The 22,516-nt window shown below is 39.0% G+C and overlaps 1 protein-coding gene across 2 annotated transcripts; it reads left to right on the forward strand.

The window, feature by feature from the left end:
• Positions 1-242: 242 nt before the first annotated feature.
• Positions 243-21,377, forward strand: emilin2a (elastin microfibril interfacer 2a). Of its 2 annotated transcripts, none has more exons than XM_073848617.1 (9): positions 243-560; positions 984-1,109; positions 3,117-3,310; positions 3,403-5,310; positions 16,487-16,843; positions 16,938-16,991; positions 17,087-17,137; positions 19,511-19,648; positions 20,028-21,377. In XM_073848617.1, exons 1-9 carry the CDS (start codon positions 424-426, stop codon positions 20,354-20,356), a joined length of 3,294 nt encoding a protein of 1,097 aa, XP_073704718.1. In that variant the 5' UTR covers positions 243-423; the 3' UTR covers positions 20,357-21,377. The 2 variants fall into 2 exon arrangements, with proteins under 2 accessions (XP_073704718.1, XP_073704716.1); XM_073848615.1 differs by having other exon boundaries at positions 245-560; positions 16,487-16,852.
• The last annotated feature ends 1,139 nt before the right edge of the window (positions 21,378-22,516 follow it).

Raw genomic sequence — 22,516 nt, forward strand, 5'->3', positions numbered from 1 at the left:
TTGCAACTGTGTAAACAAATCGAACTACAAATGTTCTTCGTTTATTCGCTGTTTGTGACGAGTTTTATGTTACATGATCACCAAGCAATAGTTTCCTGTAACAGAGATAAAGGCAGATGTTTTCAATTGAGCTCGGAAACTCTGTTCATTTACGCTTGGTGGGGTGTGCAGGGGCGCTATTGTTTTTTTTTTTTTTTTTGATGACTTCCCCTACCCCCATCTACCCCCTTCTTTCGGATAGGCGGCGAATCGAACCCCTGCAGACTAGAGTCCACCTTCAGTTTTTCGGACTTCCTAGAACTTTGTCAAACTTTGCTGCAAGTTGAACGCGCACTCTTTATTCCCTGGCCTCCAGAGGCTGTAACTGCTCGACTCGTCTCGCTCTGACATTGTGCAGGCTTTGAGCTGTTTTGTTTTTAGACAATGAATTGCCAGCCACCTTTCCTTGGAGTACAGTTATCAGTTTTATTTATCATAAGCTTTTCGCTCGCTCATGGATACCCGTCAAGTTTGTTTCAGGGCAGCGCATATTTAGGAGCCGTTCACAGGCACAGAAATAAGTAAGTTGCTCCAGAGGTGATTTAAATGTTTACATGTTATCTTTGATGAGTATGTTCTTTGTATCTCAGCAAACTCCTGGAGTGACATTTTAACGCTATTGTCTGTGGTAATCGCTAAAGCAACAAGTAACAAGAGGTCAATCGATTTATTGAACATTCCTCTGAGACAGTGGTGTTTATTCATATATTTTAATGGTTCTTTTCAGGATTGCAGAAACATGTGCGTTCATTAAAAAAATATCAGTTTCACTTAGACACAATTACGTCACATTCGGAGTTTGCTGTCAGTCGTCAGTGATTAAAATACGGTGTATAAAAATGTTCGATAGTTTGTTAGGGTTTTGCTTTGCCGTAACAAAAATAGCCAACTCTATTCTCAAAACTATTCTTATTTTGGTCTTTTTTTATTTATGTGTTGTACAGAAACTGGTGCGCTTTTATTGTCCAAAAGAACGTAAGCTGCGCGGTTCAAGGCAGCGTGGAAAGTCACGTTGAACCTGAAGCAGTGGGCTGTCCCGAGCATCAGCCTGACTGCGAGCCACAAATGATGTAAGTACTCGAGAGACCGGGAGGGGCGTGTGGAAGTACTGATGTTCAGTACTTCTCATGCTCCTTGTGGACTAGAAAACGCAACACCAAATGATTCACGTACAGAAGTTGCACATACTGTTAACAAACAACAATAATTGAATATGATTTAGCTTTTAAGGCATGAACAAGATATATAAACAAGATGTTAATATTGGCTAACTTACATTTAGCCAGTTTGTTCAAATAATTGAAGGGCAAACAATGAAGAGCGTTCTAGAACAGTGTGTGATTGGAATGGAGTGACAGAGATTTTCCCGCCCTGGTCATAGCGTTTTGTAATCACTGTGGATTTTCCAGAACACATGTTTTTTCAAATTTTTCCCAGAAAGCACATGTGCTCTGCACCTCCTCGCTGCTCACCCTGGTCTGGAATTACTCAAGCACATTAAACTATATCAGTGTTCAATACTAAATATCTGTACTCTAATTGAAACTGAAATTATGTTTTTAGTGCTTTAGCTTTTGCACATTGTGCCTATTCTGTGGCAGTGCCAAGAGTTCGGTGCAAGATATACTCAAGCTGTTTAGTTGGCTGGCTAACTTTGTGTTTCAGATATCACTGACAGTAGGTCAGGTTTGCTTATTATGTTGTAAACATTTAAGGCACATTGAAGAGATTTGCTTATTCCATTGAAAGTCCTAGTTTGGATTGTTATGACAGAATAGTAATGTTTTATATAAAATGTTACTAACAGTATTTTACAAACTGAAGTTCATTTCTGTACCACTTCTGCTGCAAGAATTTATGTACGCTGTTGTTTGCTTTAAAAAGCCATTGAGTTAGACTAGTGTTTGATTAATTGAATATGTGGAGACTGGGAGGAATTACAGTTTAGCCTATACATTAAATTAAACATTAAGATGAAATAACTATAATGGCATTGTAACATATACATACACTCAAAGCTTAAAAGCAGCTTTTGAGTAGGAATTTTGATACAGATTATACTTAAGTGATGAATGTTGTATGATTTCATTCTTGTTGTAAAACCTTTGAGGATGTGAGGAATGCTGCCATACATGGCTTTGTCCAAATACTCACTTTTGTACTTTTTACCAGGAGCTCTTTTGCTGTCATCTGAAGCAACTGCGATATTAATCGTTTGGCTCAACTTGTTGTGGCATAAGAGCTAGAATGATTGCACGTCTAATTGCAGAATTATCCATCAGAAGTAACAAGATCAACATCATTAAGTGAAGCTGAACAGACTAGGCCTGAAGACTCTTCTTATTAATCCCTCTCAGTCTGCGCAAGTCAAAGCTTGCCTTTACCTTTGCTTTCATCCTATAATAGGGGCAAAGCTTCATGGTCCATTACTCACCATTCAAAGTAATAGCAATAAGTAGCTTAAGACTTGGTTTGATCAAATCAGTTTTTAAACAAGATTGTGGAGATTGTAAGATTGTTTTCATATTTCAATTCATGTAAAAGGCCATCTTAAAGGGATAGTTCACCCAAAAATGAAAATTCAGTCATGAAATACTTACCATCATGTCAATCCAAACCCATAAGATATTTGTTCATCTTTGGAACACAAATTAAGATATTTTTGATGAAATCCAAGCAAGGCAACTGAAATGTTTAATAGACCATTAGACATAAAACTGTAATGTTATGAAGCTACGAGAATACTTTGTGTGCCAAAAGAAAACCAAAATTATGACTTTATTTACAAAGACTGACAGGGAAGAGAAGAAATTGTTGAATAAAGTCATTAATTTTTGTTTTCTTTGCACAAAAAGTATTCTTGTAGCTTCATAACATTACAGTTGAATGCCACATGGACTATTTTAACAATGCCCTTACTACCTTTCTGGGCTTAGAATGTGGTAGTTGCGTTGCTAACAATATCTTAATTTGTTTTCTAAAGATGAATGAAGACGAGTTTGGAACACAAGGGTGAGTAATTAATGAAAGAATTAAAATTTTTGGGTAAACTAACCCTTTAATCATGTTTTTTTCAGACACCGTACTCGGTTTCGGCAGACTTACAAGATAGCATACAAGACTGTGACTGAGCTAGAATGGAGGTGCTGCCCAGGATACCAGGGCCCAGACTGCAGAGAACTGAAAGGCTCTCCAAACGGACAAACACATTATCCACAATCAAACCCACAGCACCCACAACCACATTATGGACAAACTCGATCTCCACAAAGTATGTCAGCAGGATGTTACAGATATCAAAGAGGATGATTAAAATTCTGTACTTTTTTTTTATACGTTTTTATTTGTATTCTGTTACCACAGGGCCAGAACGACGAGAAACAGGACAATACGATATCAGACGAACAGCTGACAAAACACGCATACTGGAGGAAGAAGTGCAGCGCCTTTCACAGACGGTTTTGGATCTTCAAGCAGCCATGACAGGTATGGCTGAGAACCTGCGGACAGACTTACAGGAAGACACCAGCAAGATGCTCATTACCCTCCTCAATGACAGGACTTCACCTGACAGTGCAAGAACAGGAGGCACAGAAGAGAGTGTGGTGCATCTGGATGGCCACCAGGCAATGAAGGGCCACACCCATGGGGAAAGAGAAATGGAGACAGTGTTGGCCAGGCTCAATGATATGACAGATTCTCTCAAAAGCAAAGACGAAGCTCTTGAGGAACTGCGGGGAACAGTGACAGGGCATGACGGGCAGATACGAATGCTTATGGATAGTTCTTCTCAAGGCCTACCAGTCACGAGTGCTGCTGCTTCTCCAGATATAGACATCCTTCAGACTTACATTGATGGGAAATTTGAGAAGCTGAAGAAGGAGCTTGTTGTAAACATGGAAGAAGAGATGGCCAAGCTGAAAAATGCATGTGATGAAAAGATTCAGTCGCTTCAAAAAACATGTGAAGATTCAAAGGACAGCAGCTATGTGAGCCTCACTGATCTAGTGCACAACAAGGAAGCTGAGCTTCGAAAGGAGATCCGTGAGATCCGATTGGATATGTCCATGTCGGATGGTGTAGTGCGCACAAACCGACAAACAACCATCGGAAAAGATGATAGTGACTACAATGACTTGAGGGGGGAACTTATTCGAGTGGCAGACGCCCATCGTATCCTTAATGCCAGAGTGGACAATGAGCTAGAGCATCTGTCCACAATGAAGATAGAAGACGTGCTCGGTTCGCGTTTAGAGGATTTGGAAGACAGGATGAACGTCACTGAAAGGAATGCGGAGACTTTTTGCTTCTATGTGGATGAAAAACTTACCAAGGAAATGATGGATGAAGTAGCTAAGCTACGTGAACTCCTGGACCAGAAACTCAGTGGTGTGCAGGATCAGTTCACTACCATGTTGATTGAAATAAGCAACAACTCCTTCCCAGGGTTGTCTACCGATTCTGACAATGCACTGCAAATTCAAGTTAATGCTAACAGGCATCTTATAAATGGGTTGGAGGATAAGTTTAACGCAATTGGGCAGATATGCTCAACTGATTGCAAAACTAACCTACCCACTGATTCCCAAACGTCAGAAGGTCTGGATAGTCTTGTAAAGGACGTGAAACACTGTAGAAATGATCTGGATGTCCTACGTTCTGATTTTGTGAACAACATAGCAAGGGTTCATGCATTAGAGGATACTATTAGAATGTCACCAGAGAAACAGTTTATTAATGCACATATACAGGACACCCGCAAAAGAATTACTTCTTTGACTGACAACGTTAATGGCTTGACTGGAGCTCTAACCGGTTTGGGAGACACAGTCAGCAAATTTAGCCAAGACCTTCACACTTTGAACTCCACATGTTGCCAGCAGGTTAGCAGTTCCCCGCTTTTGGTAGAAACTGGTAAACCAAGTCACAGCCAGATCGAGGAGGTAAAAAAACAATTGGATGCACTGAACACTCGAGTGACTACGGAGTTGAGCGTGTGTAAGTTTAACACAGCTGGAGTAGCTGAGGGTGTCTCAGCGGTGGACGGCAGGGTGGCTGCTCTGGAGAAGATCTGTGAAAGCCTGGATGGTGAGAGGAACAATATCCAGGGCCTTTCAGGGGACTTGGAGAGAAAGCTGGCACAGATGAACAGCACTCTGGGCAGTCATTCAGGAGCGATCACAGCTCTTCAGAACTCCCTTCTGAATTTTCAGAGTCTGCTAGCAGGAATGGCTAAGCAGATCCAGAAGGATCATACAAGTAAAGAACAAGGTAAGCTTTTAGATGTTAATGGCAAAATGAGAAGGCCACAAAAACATGTTTTTCAGTTAGTGTTGGAAAATGGAAACAGAAGTAACTGAAAGTCAGCCTTTGTATTTGCCTTCCAATTTGTAACCACCAATTTTGTTTAGATTTCTTTTTTGGGGATTAGTTACTAAATGTGGTATTTGTTACCAAATGTGGTGTTTTCTAACATTTCTGTGGCATGCTATGTTTTTCAGTGTGTCCTTTTTCTCCATACTGAACCAATAAGGGGATACATACACAATAACCTGTATACCCCCAAGCCGTTGAAAGGCAGGGGGCCAGCAAAGGTTTCCTGTGCCCTTTATATGTGCCTGTAACATGTCAAAACAACAGTTGGGCACTTTGGAATGGATCCCTTTGCTTTTAATTTTCACAAATACCTAAGTAACATGATCAAGCATCCTTTTTTTAATTTGTTAAAGGATTTGTTCACTTCTGAGTTCAAATTTCCTGAAGAGTCGAAGAATAAGGATCGTATCTAGCGAAACGATTGGTCATTTTCTAAAAAAAATATAAAAATGTATATGCTTTTTACCCACAAATGCTCATCTTCCACTAGCTCTGTGTTATAAGTTGCTGGTAGATGATGAGCCAGAGTGACAAACCGAAGAGACAGGAGTAGATCCAATGAACGTATTTATTTACAAATGATAGGGAATCCAGACAAAAACACCAGCAAACTAACTTTAAGACGACACAAAGCAAACTCAGAAACAAAAGACTTATAAAGGGTGAGACTAATTACAAGAACAGGTGAAGACGATAATCAAATCAAACACAGAAAGGCAATGGGAGAAACCAAAGTTAACTGAATGACAGGGGGAGACAAAGGGAGAAACCAAAACAGAACAATACAGAACAGAAACACAAGGATACATGTAACATTACACCCCCCTCCCGGTAGGCGCGCCTCAATACTACCAGGGAGGGTGGCCGGGCGCCCTGGAGGCTGCTACGGGACAGGGACGTGGTAGTCTGGGAAAACCTCCAGGGCGGATCAGGGAGCCATGGCGGATCGGGGAGTTCAGGAGGCCATGGCGGATCAGGGAGTTCAGGACGCCATGGCCGGACAGACAGTTCACGAGGCCATGGTGGATCAGGGAGTTCAGGAGGCCATGGCCGGACAGACAGTTCGTGAGGCCATGGCGGATCAGGGGTTTCAGGAGGCCATGGCCGGACAGACAGTTCGAGAGGCCATGTCGGGTCAGGGAGATCAGGGAGCCATGGCGGATCGGGGAGTTCAGGAGGCCATGGCGGATCAGGGAGTTCAGGACGCCATGGCCGGACAGACAGTTCACGAGGCCATGGTGGATCAGGGAGTTCAGGAGGCCATGGCCGGACAGACAGTTCGTGAGGCCATGGCGGATCAGGGGTTTCAGGAGGCCATGGCCGGACAGACAGTTCGAGAGGCCATGTCGGGTCAGGGAGATCAGGGAGCCATGGCGGATCGGGGAGTTCAGGAGGCCATGGCGGATCAGGGAGTTCAGGACGCCATGGCCGGACAGACAGTTCAGGAGGCCATGGTGGATCAGGGAGTTCAGGAGGCCATGGCCGGACAGACAGTTCGTGAGGCCATGGCGGATCAGGGGTTTCAGGAGGCCATGGCCGAATAGACAGTTCATGAGGCCATGGCTGGGCAGCCCTCGTGGCCTTGGCCTCAGCCTTCGGCCTGGCCACGTTGGCTGTGGACCTATGCCCCCCCCCCTCCCAAATTTTCTTGGTGAAATTTAAGGATTTAGAAGGGCCCTCTGGCAGAGTGGGCTCTGGAGGGAGCTCTGGAGGAGCGGACACTGGAGGGCACTCTGGAGGAGCGGACACTGGAGGGCGCTCTGGAGGTGCGGACACTGGAGGGCACTCTGGGAGGCTGGGCGGAACCAGCGGAGGCTCAGGAAGGCTGGGCGGAACCAGCGGAGGCTCAGGAAGGCTGGGCGGAACCAGCGGAGACTCTGGAAGGCTGGGCGGAACCAGCGGAGGCTCAGGAAGGCTGGGCGGAACCAGCGGAGGTTCAGGAAGGCTGGGCGGAACCAGCGGAGGTTCAGGAAGGCTGGGCGGAACCAGCGGAGATTCTGGGAGGAGGATTGGGACTGTAAACTCCATTGGGAGCGCCATGTCCATAATATTCATAATTTCCATCCTGGCTGGAGACTCAGGCTTGGTGGCCATTTTAGCCGAGGATTCAGGAACGGCGGCCATCTTGGCCGGGAACTCAGGAACGGAAGCCATCTTGGCCCGTAACTCAGGTACGGAGGCCATCTTGGCCGGGAACTCAGGAACGGATGCCATCTTGGCCGGGAACTCAGGAACAGAGGCCATCTTGACTGAGAAATCAGGAACGGCGGCCATCTTGGCCGAGAACTCAGGAACAGAGGCCATGTCTTGACTTGGTTCAGGACATGAAGCTGTGTCTTGACTTGTCACGTGAACCTCAGCTGCAATGTGACTTGACTTAGCAGGGACAACATCAGCTGTGACTTGACTTGACAGTGCAGGAACAGCAGCTGTGACTTGACTTGACTGTGCAGGAACAGCAGCTGTGACTTGACTTGCCTCAGGAAGTAAAGCTGGGTCTTGACTTGTCACGTGAACCTCAGCTGCAATGTGACTTGACTTAACAGGGACAGCATCAGCTGTGACTTGACTTGACTGTGTAAGAACAACAGCTGTACCTTGACTTGACTGTGCATGAACAGCAGCTGTGAGGGCAGCCATGATGCATGCAGACTCTGACGTTGCAGCCATCTTGCGTGCAGAATCGGGCGTTGCAGCCACTTTGCGTGCAGACTCGGGCGTTGCAGCCATCTTGCATACAGACTCAGGCGTTGCAGCCATCTTGCGTGCGGACTCGGGCATTGCAGCCATCTTGCGTGCGGACTTGGGCGTTGCAGCTGGCGGTACTGGGCCGAGGGAGACTATGGAGCTTTGGAGGATCTCAGGATGTTCGGGGCATGGCAGGCGGTCTGAGCTGTTGGAGCGGTATATGGCGGTTCTTGGCTTCGGGTGAGCTGGTGCGATGTGGCGTGCCTCTGAGGGGACTGGACAAAGATCCGGACTTTCATTCTCTATTTGTTCAATCTCGAATTTAGAGCCGTTTAAATAAAGAATGATATTGACTAATTCGACAAACGGGAAATCGTGAACAGAGAGATCGCAACAAATAGTATATCTGTCCAGCCCCAACAGAAACACGATGCTGATAGAGGCGTCGGGCCAGCTCACCTGATGGTATAGCTCAATGAAATCCACCACATACCATTCCAACTTTCGACCGCCCTTCCGTAAACTCCACAGTCGATCCTCAGCCGTCATGTTTAGGTGTCGTCTTCTGTTATAAGTTGCTGGGAGATGATGAGCCAGAGTGACAAACCGAAGAGACAGGAGTAGATCCAATGAACGTATTTATTTACAAATGACAGGGAATCCAGACAAAAACACCAGCAAACTAACTTTAAGACGACACAAAGCAAACTTATAGACTTATAAAGGGTGAGACTAATTACAAGAACAGGTGAAGACGATAATCAAATCAAACACAGAAAGGCAATGGGAGAAACCAAAGTTAACTGAATGACAGGGGGAGACAAAGGGAGAAACAGAACAATACAGACCAGAAACACAAGGATACATGTAACACTCTGCAATGTGCATCTACAACTTCACACATTATATAATCAAGTTGGAAAGGTCACATGTGGTTTGTTCGTCTGTGTATTTTGGTTCAAAGTACTTTGGTCCTAGGTAGGGTAGGGCGAAAAAACTATACCCTTTTTACCTTTTTTTGTAAAGGGCATTTGACTTTCTTTCCACATTTTCTTTGTAAACACTAGGTCCTTCCACCTACGTCAAGCGTGACGTTCCCAACAGGATTATGTAATGTGTGAAATTGTGGATGCAGAGCTAGTGCAAGATGAGCATTTGTGGTTAAAAAATATATAAATTGTTTTTTCTTTTTTTAGAAAATGACAGATTGTTTTGCTAAATATGACACTTATATCTCGGCTGGGATAGTGTAGAGCCCTTTGAAGCTGCATTGAATGCAATTTGGACCTTCAGCCCATTGGTTCCAATTGATGAAAAATCCTGGAATGTTTTGCTCTAAAACCTTAATTTCTTTTCAACTGAAGAAAGAAAGTCATGGACATCTTGAATGACATAGGGTTGAGTAAACTATCAGGAAATTTTAATTCTGGAGTGAACTAATCGTTTAACAACATTACTTCCCTGTTTCACAGACAGGGCTTAGACTAAGGCAAGATTAGGTCATAGTTCAATTAGGACATTTAAGTAATTTTTATAAACTTGCCTTAGGAAAAAAAATATTACTAATGTGCATCTTGAGACAAAACAAAGGCACTGATATATTTTACAATCAGTCAGTGCAAGTTCAGCTGAAACAGCTCAGACTTAAATTTTAGTCTAGGACTAGGCTTAAGCCTTGTGTGTGAAACCAGGGGAATATATCTCTTTATGGTATAAGTGATTTATTATTCAATAACTTATTAGGACCAAATTTTTTTAGGTATTTTTTTTACCCATTTCTAAAACATACATTACAGTACATATACTGACTTTAGTGTTCAGTGGTTTATGAGTAAAAGAGTTGTGTGGTCTGTCTTTTTGTGATGCCCAGCTTTCTTCGCCTGTAACATTTAGAACTGGCAAGCGAGTTCAGCTGCAGGCAGGTCTGGTACTCATTAAGCTCCAAAGTCAACTTATGGGCCTCAGGAGGTGATGAATTCCCACACCCCTCTGCAGATGTTCAGCTATGAGATGACTGTGATGTCACTAGAGAACGCACATTCTCTTAAACTCCCGTTTAAGGGTGATGTCATCATTCCTGATAAGGGTGGAGGTCCGTCTCTTGCAGAAACAAAAGCCGTTTTCCCAAGAACTGTGGCTAAACAGTAACTGTGCTAAAGCGACCATTGCTAAAGATCTGTGTAATATACAGATCTTTAGCAATGGCCACTTTTTGGCACAGTTAAAGAACACATTTATTGTGTATAAACAATGCATAAAGTCTTTAACATGTATGCATTAGTAATGCACAATAAATGTGACAGCGCAACCAGTGTGGTCCGATTCCGAAACAGATGACTTTTATAAGCCACTTCTTTTCTTTTTAATGAATCAAAAGCATACAGTGCAATGTGTAGTCCAACTCCCACCGAGTGACTATTTTCAGTCAGTTCTTTATAGTGATTCAAAACCATACAGCTTAACACACACAGTCCGACTCCTGAACATACATCACATACAGCCCGAATGTACAGCACAATCTGTGTAATCCAACTCCCGAATAAATGATTCTTATGAACCAGTTCTCTCCAGTAAATCAAATATGTACAGCACAACCTGGGTAATCTAACTCCCGATGAATGATTCTAATGAGCCAATTCTCTTCAATTAATCAAAAGTGTACAGCACAATCAGTGTAATCCAAATCCCTGACAAATTATTATTATGAGCCAGTTCTCTTTAGTGAATCAAAAGCGAACAGCACAATCTGTGTAATCCAACTGCTGAACGAATGAATTTTATGAGCCAGAATCAAAAGCGACAAGACAATCTGCGTATCCAACTCCCAAACTAAAGATTCTTATAAACCAGGTCTCTTTAGTGAATCAGAAGTAAACAGCACAACTTGTGTAATCCAACTCCTGAACAAACGATTCTTTTGAGCCAGAATCAAAAACGTACAGCACAATCTGTGTAATCCAACTCCTCCTAAACAAATTATTTTTATGAGCCAGAATCAGAAGTGTACAGTAACAACTTGTGTAATCCAACTCCCAAACGAATAATTCTTAAGAGTCAGTTCTCTTTAGTGAATGAGAAGTGTACAGCCCAATTTGTGTAATCCAACTCCCGAAAGAACGATTCTTTTGAGCCAGAATCAAAAGCGTACAGCACAATCTGTGTAATCCAACTCCTGAACGATTGATTTTTATGAACCAGAATCAAAAGTGTATAGGACAATCTGTGTAATCCAACTCCTGAACGATTGATTTCTATGAGCTAGAATTAAAAGCGTATAGCACAATCTGTGTAATCCAACTCCTGAACGAATGATTTTTATAAGACAGAATCGAAAGCGTACAGGACAATCTGTGTAATCCAACTCCCAGACGAAAGATTCTTATAAATCAGTTCTCTTTAGTGAATCAAAGTGAACAGCACAATCTGTGTGATCCAACTCCTGAACGAATAATTTTTATGAGCCAGAATCAGAAGTGTACAGCACAATTTGTGTAATCCAACTCCTGAACGATTGATTTTTATGAACCAGAGTCAAAAGCATACAGGACAATCAGTGTAATCCAACTCCCGAACAGATGATTCTTATGAGCCAGTTCTCTTTAGTGAATCAAAATCATACAGCGCAATCAATGTAATCCAACTTCTGAACGAATTATTCTCATGAGCCAGTTCTCTGTGGCAAATCAAAAGCGTACAACACAATCTGTGTAATCCAACTCCTGGACAAATGATTCTAATATTTTTTTTTAGTGAATTAAAAGCACAAGCAGTAACCAGTGTAGACTGTCGAATTAATGCCTCTTTTGAGCTGGATCTTTTTAGTGAATCAGACACATGCAGATTACTATAAGGCTTTAATCACTAGTTATTGACTGGTTGTTACTATAAAAACATGTGGATGCACAAAATGAGAAAAAAAAAAAATGAAACATTTTACCAAAGATAGTTTGTTTAGTGTTGTTTAATATAAAGTAAACATTAAGGACAATCATTGGACTGCATTCAAGCATTAAAAGAATCGATAATAGACCCATTAAGGAACTGGAATCATTAAAAGGAATCCATTGATTTATTCTCGAATCCTATCCCTACTTGTAGGACATAATACAGTTAAAACTTTCAAGTCAGAAACACAATAGTCCTTATCCCTGAATAGCTTCAGCATTACTCAAACTTTTTGGCCGCTGATCATGGCAGGGGCACATTGCACAATACTGGAACGGCCCATCCAGCTGCGTCTCCGTGACAAAGCATCCAAGCTCGGTTTTTCTGGTAATTTACTTTAATGGCTCTTCATTGATTTTTCATTAGTTTTCTTTTTCATAGTTCAGGGCATCAATTAAGCCTGGGAATGTTTGAGGGCTGTAAAGAAAAAAACATCCTCAAGTCATTTTTCTGGCCGCGAATCAGCCGTGTTCAGAAAACTCCTCACTGTTTGCTTTGGAGACAATGACTTAATTTCAGTTCTTGAACTCATCTTGATCCATGTTCTGTGGAAACATTTGCAAAACAATGATGTTGTTGTTTAGCATTCTACTGATACCCACAAAAATGGATATGAACTGAATCGTGTCCCTTTCCTCCCCACACTCTTATCAGCAGTGTCCTCGCTCCTTTCTCTCTCTTCCTGCTGATTCATATCTCTGGGTCAAAGGATGTCAAGAAAGCACTTTCCTGCACCAAATGTGTTTCTACTCTTGTTTTACTTTATGTAACATCGTGTGAAGTCATAAACAGGCTTTTAAGTGCCAAACTTGAAGGTAGTCCCAGCTGGTTTCAGGGTTTAAAGTTCCTCTCTGTGGGTCCATGAACCCATGTGGAAGTTTTCAGATTGGATCAGGCCAGAATTGAGAGGTCTGGTCATTACAGCAGGGTCCAACTTTAGTTATGTTTCCATGTACAAAATCACCACACCCCATAAAGCTTTTTGCCTTCCAATCCTAAAAGACCATTCAGAGCCAGTCTTCCATTCATCAGCTAAATATGTTTTTAAATATGGCTCTCCACATCAGAGTGGTGAATTCTTCATTTCAATCTGACTCATTAAACCCATACTCTGAGTCTCTACATCCAGTATTTAAAGTCAGCATGTCCGTGATTTACTCCAAAACATGTGTTTGTGTAGCTGCCGTTAGGCATTATGCGTGTGATGAGTCTGTTATTTGCTCAGAATGCCAAACAGACTTGTGGGAAACACACAGATAGATGCCTATTATCTCTTGGGAGATGTAATGTATGTGGGAGGGAATCTGTTTGTGTGAAATCGGATATTTGGACAGCAGCTTAAATGTAGACAAACCGTACTGACGCAGGATTTTAGCCGTGTCCAGTACGAGCTGATTAGCTTAGAAGTGAACCCATGGGACTCAAGCTCCGCCCCTCTTTTGAATCACTTCCTACTACAACCAATCGAATTCAGAGTTCAAATAGACCCTAATGTCAGGAATGACGCATTACACTTCTCAATTTAGACAGCAGCATCTGGTAGGACAGGAAAGTTGTGTTCTCGCATCGTCGTAGAAAAGCTTGACATCAAAAAGGGATTAAAAAGAGAAAGCGCAAGGTTTTGGAAACGAGTGTGCGAAGTGCAAGATCTGTAGGACTGGAAGTGTGAGCTGGAAAAAAAGATTTTCTCCCTCATTAGACTCTGAGAGCTGACAGCAGCGAATAAAGACCGAAAGCCTTTGTAAATAAGGTGCACTGTGAAATTCACAACCACTTGAATTGAACATTAAAGCTCTTGTGGTGTTTTATTTAGAATCATTGGCAAGTACCTTGGCAAAGTTTGCCTGAGGTCAGAGGTTAACAGCTTTTCCACAGGTTTTACAATATGGGTTAAATGCCATTAAAAGGTTTTATAGATGCTTTTAAAAAGAGGGCTGGCAGCTGACATTCCTAAAGCCTTCAATTTTTTGTGTTTAGGTCAGTGGTCAATGTCTATTTAATGGACAGTTGACTCACAAAGTGTGTTCATCAATTACTTTCTTTATTCTATGAAAGTCCAAAACTGTTTACCAGCATTTTTTCATGCTTTTATGTGCTTTCATGAAAGAAAATTTTGAATGAAATGACAGTGAGTAAATTATGAGTTTTTATTCTTTTGGGTGAACTACCCCTTTCATCTATTCATTTATTCAAAAACACATAAAAAAGCTATTTTCATATTACAATTACACCTGTTCTATGATGAGCATGTTTGAAATTACTCAATGATAATTTACTTTGACATTTTTAGATGGGTGTAAAGTAAATAATGTCAGTTTCACACATTTGTTCTTAATGAACATTAAAAAAAAATCATTAAAAGAATGAAAGTAAAAACACCCTTACCTTAATAATTAAAACAATATTTTTACTTTTTAGAAAGAATGATTTAATGTATTCATAGTGTAAGAATGTTATTTTGTGCTACCAAATGTGTCATTCAATTGAAACTAAAGACGTTAAATGGACAGTGGACATTTTTACACTACCACTAAAATGTGTAGGGTCAGTAAGATATTGAAATATTTTTTTTATTTTACAAAAGATTTGTAGTTTTTTACATTTATTTAAATTTTATATTAAGTCACAATTCTGACTTTCTTTATCTTGCGACTTTTTTCAATCGTGAGTTTATAAGTCAGACTTGTGAGATGTAAACTCACAATTGCGAGAAAAAGTCAGAACTGCGAGTTCTTATCTCACAATTCTGACATTATTTCTTGCAGTTGTGAGTTTATATCACAAAATTCTGAGAAAAAAAAAGTGTAAATAAATGCAATTCTTTTAAACTTTACATTCATTAAAAGAAAATCCTCAAAAAACGGTTTAAATATTTAGGCACCACAATTGTTTTCAACATTTACTATGTTTACATACATCCTCATAATGCAATTATGAGATTTAGGCAGTATTCAGATTACAAACTTTACCTCATGTAAACTCGATACTTTGATCAAATTGATGTGATTAAGCACATAAATGTAGCAACGATAACTGTAGTAAAATATGATATATACCAATTTTTGCCAGTTATTTGATAGTATAAAAATGTCCACAATAAAGAACAAAAAAACTTGGGAAAAAAAAACTAAAACATATGGAGACCTGTTTCTGCCATTGAACAAAAAATGAAAAAGGTAATTGTGACTTTTTCTCACAATTTTTCTTGCAATTGCGTGTGAATTTTTTTCTCAGAATTGTGAGATATAAAGTCAGAATTGTGAGATATAAAGTCGCAATTCTGAGAAATAATGCTGCAATTCTAAAAAAAAGGACAAAATTGTAAGATATAAACTTGTAATTCTGAAAAAATAAAGTCACAATTCTAAGAAATTAATTTAGAATTATGAGATATAAACTCGTAATTCTGAGAAACAGTCGCAATTCTGAGAAATAAAGTCAGAATTGTGATATAAATTCGCAATTCTGAGAAATAAAGTTAGAATTATGAGATATAAACATGCAATTCTGAGAAATAAAGTCACAATTCTGAGAAATGAAGTCAAAATTTATAACATAAACTCGCAATTCTGAGAAATAAAGTCATAATTGTGAGATATAAATTTGCAATTCTGAGAACTAGTCAGAATTATGAGATATAAACTTGCGAATCTGAGATATAACCTCACAGTTCTGAGAAAAAAAGTCATAATTATGAGATATAAACTTGCAATTCTGAGAACTAGTCAGAATTATGAGATATAAACTTGCGAATCTGAGATATAACCTCACAGTTCTGAGAAAAAAAGTCATAATTATGAGATATAAACTTGCAATTCTGAGAAATAGTCAGAATTATGAGATATAAACTCGCAATTCTGAGAAATAAAGTCGCAATTTAGATTTTTTTTATTTAGATTTATATCTTATATATTTATATCAATCCTGACTTTTTTTCTCATAACTGCGAGTTTATATCTCGTAATCCTGACTTTTCTCATAATTGCATATCTTGCAATCCTGACTTTTTTCTCCGAAATTAAGTTAAGTCAGAATTCTGAGATATAAACTCGCAATTGCAATATTTTTTTTTTTTAACTTTTTTCTCGCAATTGCAAATTTTTTGTCACATAATTCTGACTTTATAACTCGTAACTGCAAATTTATATCACACAATTCTGACTGTGTAACTCACAATTGTGAGTTTATATCTCACAATTATCACTTTATTTCTCAGAATTGCGAGTTTATATCGCAATTGCAAGAAAAAAGTTGCAATTACTATTTTATTCAGTGGTGGAAACAGGCTTTCATAAAAACACGTGTCAAATATTTTGTCAAACAAATACAGCCTTTATGACCATAAGAGTCATACTTCAATATAGTGTATTGAATAGTGTAATTTTGTCCTTTTGGGTCTTTCATCCTTTTATCTTAAATCTTTCTTTCATTTTCACAGGACTGCCTGTTCGGAAGGAGAGACCTGTGCCTGTCCCTGACACTCGAGCTCCGACACAACCCATGAGACCTTACATTCCCCACATCCACATACCTTTGATCATACCACACAGAGTAGCGCCAGCCCCCACTGGCCGCCCCTATGTGCGTCAGCCACACGTCCTACACCAGCCCAACTTCCCTCAGCCACCAGGCAGCCCCAGGCATCCCATTCACCCCGTCCAACCCCACCAACCTGCCGTACACCAGCCAGTCGTGGTCACAGGGCAAGCCGGCCCACCTGGGTATTTGCGCAGGGTCACGGTCAGACGGGATAAAAGCTCAGAGGACTCAAAAACGCCTTTGAAAGGATTTGCAGGTGCTCCAGGTATAAAGTCGAATTAATAATAGAAATTTTTAGAAGCTCATGCTTGAAGTAAGTATTTGATTTTTTTTTGTCTTACTTTTCATAGGTTACCCTCCTGTCAATCCTGTTTCATATGATACCAAACAGTCTCGTCCAGAAGGTATCTTTTTCATTTTCATGTTTGATTGCTTTATAGCACATTTTTCGTGAAATTGTTATAATTTACAAAATTACGACTATTAATTCTCATTACAGCTGCCCATGTCCCATGGAGTCCTGCATATCAAAGACCAATAGCAACTCCAGGTAACAAGTTATAGTCTAACAAAGTAGTTAACATTTTTTTTAAATATAATTTTGTACCACTCCGAGGCAAAAAAAAAAAAGTATGTGACATTGGACCACAAAACCAATCTTAAGTAGCACAGGTATATTTGTAGCAATAGCCAACAATACACTGTATGGGTCAACATTATAATTTTTTAATGCCAAAAATCATTGGGATATTAAGTAAAGATCATGTTCTATGAAGATATTCTGTGAATTTCTTACTGGAAAATATATCAAAACTTAATTTTTGATTAGTAATATGCATTGCTTAGAACTTCATTTAGAAAACTTTAAAGGCGATTTTCTCAATATTTCGATTTTTTTGCACCCTCAGATTCCAGATTTTCAAATAGTTGTATATCAGCCACATATTGTCCTGTCCTAACAACATAATCATAACCATACATCAATGAAAAGCTTTTTTATTCCGTTTTCAGATGATATATAAATCTCAGTACCAAAAAATTTACCCATACTGGTTTTGTGGTCCAAGGTGTGTGTGTGTGTGTGTGTGTATATATATATATATATATTCCAACTTCATACAGTTTTGTCACTTGTGAACAGGGTCTAAAATTAACAAGTGCCAAGTTCAAATTCTAAGTAAAAATTGGCTTTGGAATGTTCCTTGACAGTGTCTGGTAAATTGGTAAATATGGTTTGTTAGGAACTGCAACATAACACATGGGAAAGTGGAACTGTAAGAATGATAGTCTGACCTTCACCGATGAAAGTGATGATGAGCATGATTCATATTAAAGACATACCCTCCAGAAAACTTCTGTCTCAACGTGGGTGTCTTAAAATGACTTTACCTCAGTGGAAAGTACATCACGGATGCCTATTGTTTTTTTTTCCCCAGAGCAATTATGTAGAGACTACAAAATGAAAGAATGAGAAACAAAGTCACATTACTCACTAAAAACTCCCACAAATCATGTTTTTTTATGCTATTTAACGTCTTATTTTGGCGCAACAGCGTGTTAATATCTAAATGTGTGAGCTGTTTACTTACTTTATAAAATTAGTCTTCCCATTAGCTCCATTGTATTGTTCATTCAATTCGTGAACGCGAACGCGCACAAACACAAGAGGCGGGAATTATCGCATGAACCAATCACAAACGATCATAACCATTCTTATCCAATCATTTCACGCTTATGGGGTTAAAATTCGATGGGTTCAATGGAAGCGAAAGAGACGCAGACTCTCGTTGTAACTTTACCTGCTGGTGTCGCTGTTGGACAATGTTTCTTTAGAAAAACGAGTGATTTATACAAGTTTAACGTTATATTTTGTAATGTTATATTTTGTAATATTGGAGTTGTTTTATTTTTGTATTACAAATTTTTTTCTCATCCAGTATTATGAGGAGACACTGTCTCCCTCGCCTCCTCAGAAGAAAACCGCCCTGATTTATATATTATTCATAAATCTAAATTTATTGGATCTGATTTATGCTTAAAACAATGAATTTGTCAATTAGGTAAGTAATAGAAACAAGTCAAAGGCAATATAATAGCAATGAATGTATATATTAGTATTATAATAGAAATGCAATATTGCATTACTTACATTACAAGCCAACTAAGGTAAAATAAGTTTCAGCTGAAGTACTAAAATGACTAAAAATAAACTAAAATATGAATACATATGTAACTGTGGACCACAAAACTAGTCATAATGATTTTTTTTTTACATTGAGATTCATACATCTTTTGTATTGCTAAATAAATAAGCTTTGCATTGATGTATGGTTTGTTAGGTTAGGACAATATTTGAAAATCAGGAATCTAAGGGTGCAAAAAAATGAAAATATTGAGAAAATCACCTTTAAAGTAGTCCAAATGAAGTTCTTAGTAATGCATATTACTTATCAAAAATATTTACTATTATTTACTTTACAAAAGATCTTTACTTAATATTCGAATGATATTTGGGCATAAAAGAAAAATCTGGTTTTGTGGTCCAGGGTCACATATTTAGAAAAAAGTAAAAAATAAAACAATTTAAAAAAAAATCCAAACCCTAAAATTATTATGTAAAATGACAACATAAAAATATGTTGTGTGTGTGTGTGTGTGTGTGTGTGTGTGTGTGTGTGTGTGTGTGTGTGTATAGAAATAATACTAAAATAGCACTTGCTAAAAGTAGTTAAGATAAAAACTGCTCAAAACTGCTCGCAAAAATACTGCAAATTACAGTTTCATGGCCAATGAAAACATTTATTGCCAAGTACATTTTTCAAATAACTCACCACTGGCCAGGTTATTTTTGGACTCTGTGTGTAATGATCAAAACATACTTTTCAAGCATGTGATGTTGATATATTATTCTTTTTTACAACAGTGTCACAGCAGAACCCCTTGACGGATCCATTTTCTTTCTCTGCTGGTCTCACGCAGCAGACATTCTCAGGAGACTTTGGCATCATTCGCTTTGATAGGGTGCTAGTCAACGATGGAGGACACTATAACCCTCAAACAGGTAAACAGAAACCCTAAAACTCTCTTTACTAAACCTGTGGATTACAAGATCAACGTTGAGTGGTTCCCACCCTGCTTTCATTTCAAGAAACATATTTGATTTGTTAGGATAGGACATATTTGGCCGAGATACAACTATTTTAATATATTTATAGTAAAACATTTACAAAATATCTTAATTCAACATGATCTTAATATCCTAATGATTTTTGGCATAAAAGAAAAATTAAGCATGTATTTTTGGCTATTGCTACAAATATACCCATGCTGCTTACGACTGGTTGTGTGGTCCAGGGTCACATTTAATACATTTTTACATTTTCCCATATGGGTTTTCAGTGTATATCCTATATGGCTGCTGATGTTGCTCCTCTCTGTAGGGATCTTCACGGCACCCACTGACGGCCGTTACCTGGTGTCCGCCGTTCTAACAGCTCCACGGGGTGATCACGCAGAAGCCGTGCTCTCAGTGTCCAATCGCAGCGTGCAGAAGTTGGACACAGCGGGTTACTGGAGCGGCCACCCATGGCTGACCCGAGATCAGTGCGCATGTGGTGGGGCTGCGTCCTTCAGCCTAATCCTCCCACTCCGGCAAGGTGATACTGTGGCCTTGGTGCGCACCGCCGGGAAGCTGGCGATCTCTGAATCCAGAGAGATCCTCTCTACCTTCAGTGCTATATTCCTCTACTCGCCTCAAGCCAACAGATAACCCCGTCACTAAGAGGGGTGCTAACGGGACTTTTAACGCAAGTCTAACCATTCACAATGCTGTCTCATTTGGAAAGGTGCGGTCACATGAATGAAAATTCCGCTAAAATTCCAACGCTTGAATCCATTGCAACATCTTTGAGGGACCGTGTGGATTCCCAAAGAAATCAATGGTTTTCGTTTGTGAAATTTTGTAGAACGGTAAATGTGACCGCACCTTGAGATTGTGACCACGCAATAGAATTTGGCTTTGGTTATTTATCAGACACAATATTTAGATTTTTAAAGGTGGAATGTGTTTGAGGTGGTAAAATATCGATCACGAATGCACTCACAATCACAAAAAAAAAGTGCATACAGTTAGATTAAGATAGTACTAAGATAGTAGTATATTTGCATATACTATATATATCTATATAGTTTGTTTCAAAATTGTGATCTCCAAGGGGTAGTTCACCCAAAAATTAAAATTGCCATTAATGACTCACTCGCATGTTGTTCCAAACCTGTAAGACCTTCGTTCATCTTCAAAACACAAATTAAGATATTTATGATGAAATCTGAGAGCTTTCTGACCCTGCATAGACAGCAACACAACCAAAACGTTCAAGACCCAGAAAGGTAGTTAGGATATTGTTGACATTAATTGTTAAATGCTCAAAAAGTATTCTCGTAGCTTTAGAAAATTAATGTTTAACCATGTCTTTACTACCTTTCTGGGCCAGAAAGCTTTGAGATTTCATCAAAAATATCTTAGTTTGTGTTCTAAAGCTGAGCGAAGGTCTTACAGGTTTGGAATGGCATGAGGGTGAACAATTAATGACAGGATTTTTGGGTGAACTAACCTTTTAAAAATATCTATAAAATGTAAAAGGTTTATATATATTTTTGCAACATTAAATTAACAAATGCATATTTTTTCATCTTAAAAAACTGGTTCAACAGTTCAGTTTAAATATCACTTCTTTTACAGCCAATATTTTTATCTATAAAAAATAAATAAATGAACTACCATGATTTAAGAGCTTGTGCGCATACATTTTTTCTGTTGTTGGATACATTTTTTCCCCAAATGATAAACAAATATGCACAGCTGCAATGTAAAATTAATTTAGTACATTTTCTTTAAAAAAAAACAAACTGATGTGTCATCTTTTGCAACAAGCCTACATTATTTCACATCTATATTATAGGTGGCCAAAATTATTAAAACAAGAGTTTTTTTTTACCAGCTAAAATATTTATTTTTGTAATGTGTCAGTAGGAAATACCAGTTTTAATTTTCAATTTGCAAACATTTATTTTGCCATTAATTGTAATAATCCAGTGGGCTTTATGTTTGCACAAGGAGTTTGTGTTCCACAAACACAAATGAATCTGATCTTCTCATCATCCAGTCTGTCTGGAATGACATGAAGAAACAGAACAAACTGAGACAGGCTAAATCCAGATAAACCGTGGCAACGTCTCCAAGATGCTTCAAGAAACCTACTTGCAAAGCTACCTGAAAAAAAAGCAGCTTTAAATGCAAAGGATAGTCACACCAAATGTTGATATAATTTAGTTAATAGAAGTTAATTGATAAAGAAAATCTAATCTAATCAAGCACTGGTTGTTGTCAGACTCCTTGTGCAGACAAATATCTCAATGGATTATTACAATTAATGGCAAAATGATTGTTTGGAAATGTAAACTGATATTTCCCACACTGTAAAAAGTTTCAACTTAAAAACTTAAGTTTAGCAGCTGCCTTACAATTTTAAGTTACATCAACTTAAGTCATTTCAACTCACAAGTTAAATCAACTAATTTTTATTGTAATAAGTTAAAATGACTTATAGTTTTAAGCTGATTTAACTTAAAACCTTAAGTTCAGCAGCTGCCTTAAAATTTTAAGTTGAATCTGGTGAAAACTTTTTCACACTACAGCTAAAGTTAGAAATAACCGACCTAAAACATTTTTAGCTGGTGAAAATACTAGTGTTCTAATATTTTTTCCCACCACTGTATTTAAAATGAGGAAAAACAATAAAACTAATTTTCCCCTGGGTATTTGTGCCACATATTAAACTTACACTAAACACACCCTGAAGACTCTTAAGCAAAGCAAATAAATTAACATTCACTGTGACATTCGTGTGCTATAAATAGGCCACACGGC

This window comes from Garra rufa, chromosome 10 (genome assembly GCF_049309525.1).
Source record: "Garra rufa chromosome 10, GarRuf1.0, whole genome shotgun sequence".
In the NCBI taxonomy this organism is placed as follows: Eukaryota; Metazoa; Chordata; class Actinopteri; order Cypriniformes; family Cyprinidae; genus Garra; species Garra rufa.

What these genes read in the sequence shown, in the direction of transcription:
- emilin2a (XM_073848615.1), top strand. Translation starts at nt 424, where the DNA reads ATGAATTGCCAGCCACCTTTCCTTGGAGTACAGTTATCAGTTTTATTT. An exon ending in GTTCACAGGCACAGAAATAA is followed by an intron (nt 561 to 983) that starts GTAAGTTGCTCC and finishes TGTGTTGTACAG; the next exon opens with AAACTGGTGCGCTTTTATTG. An exon ending in AAGACCAATAGCAACTCCAG is followed by an intron (nt 17,138 to 19,510) that starts GTAACAAGTTAT and finishes TTTTTACAACAG; the next exon opens with TGTCACAGCAGAACCCCTTG.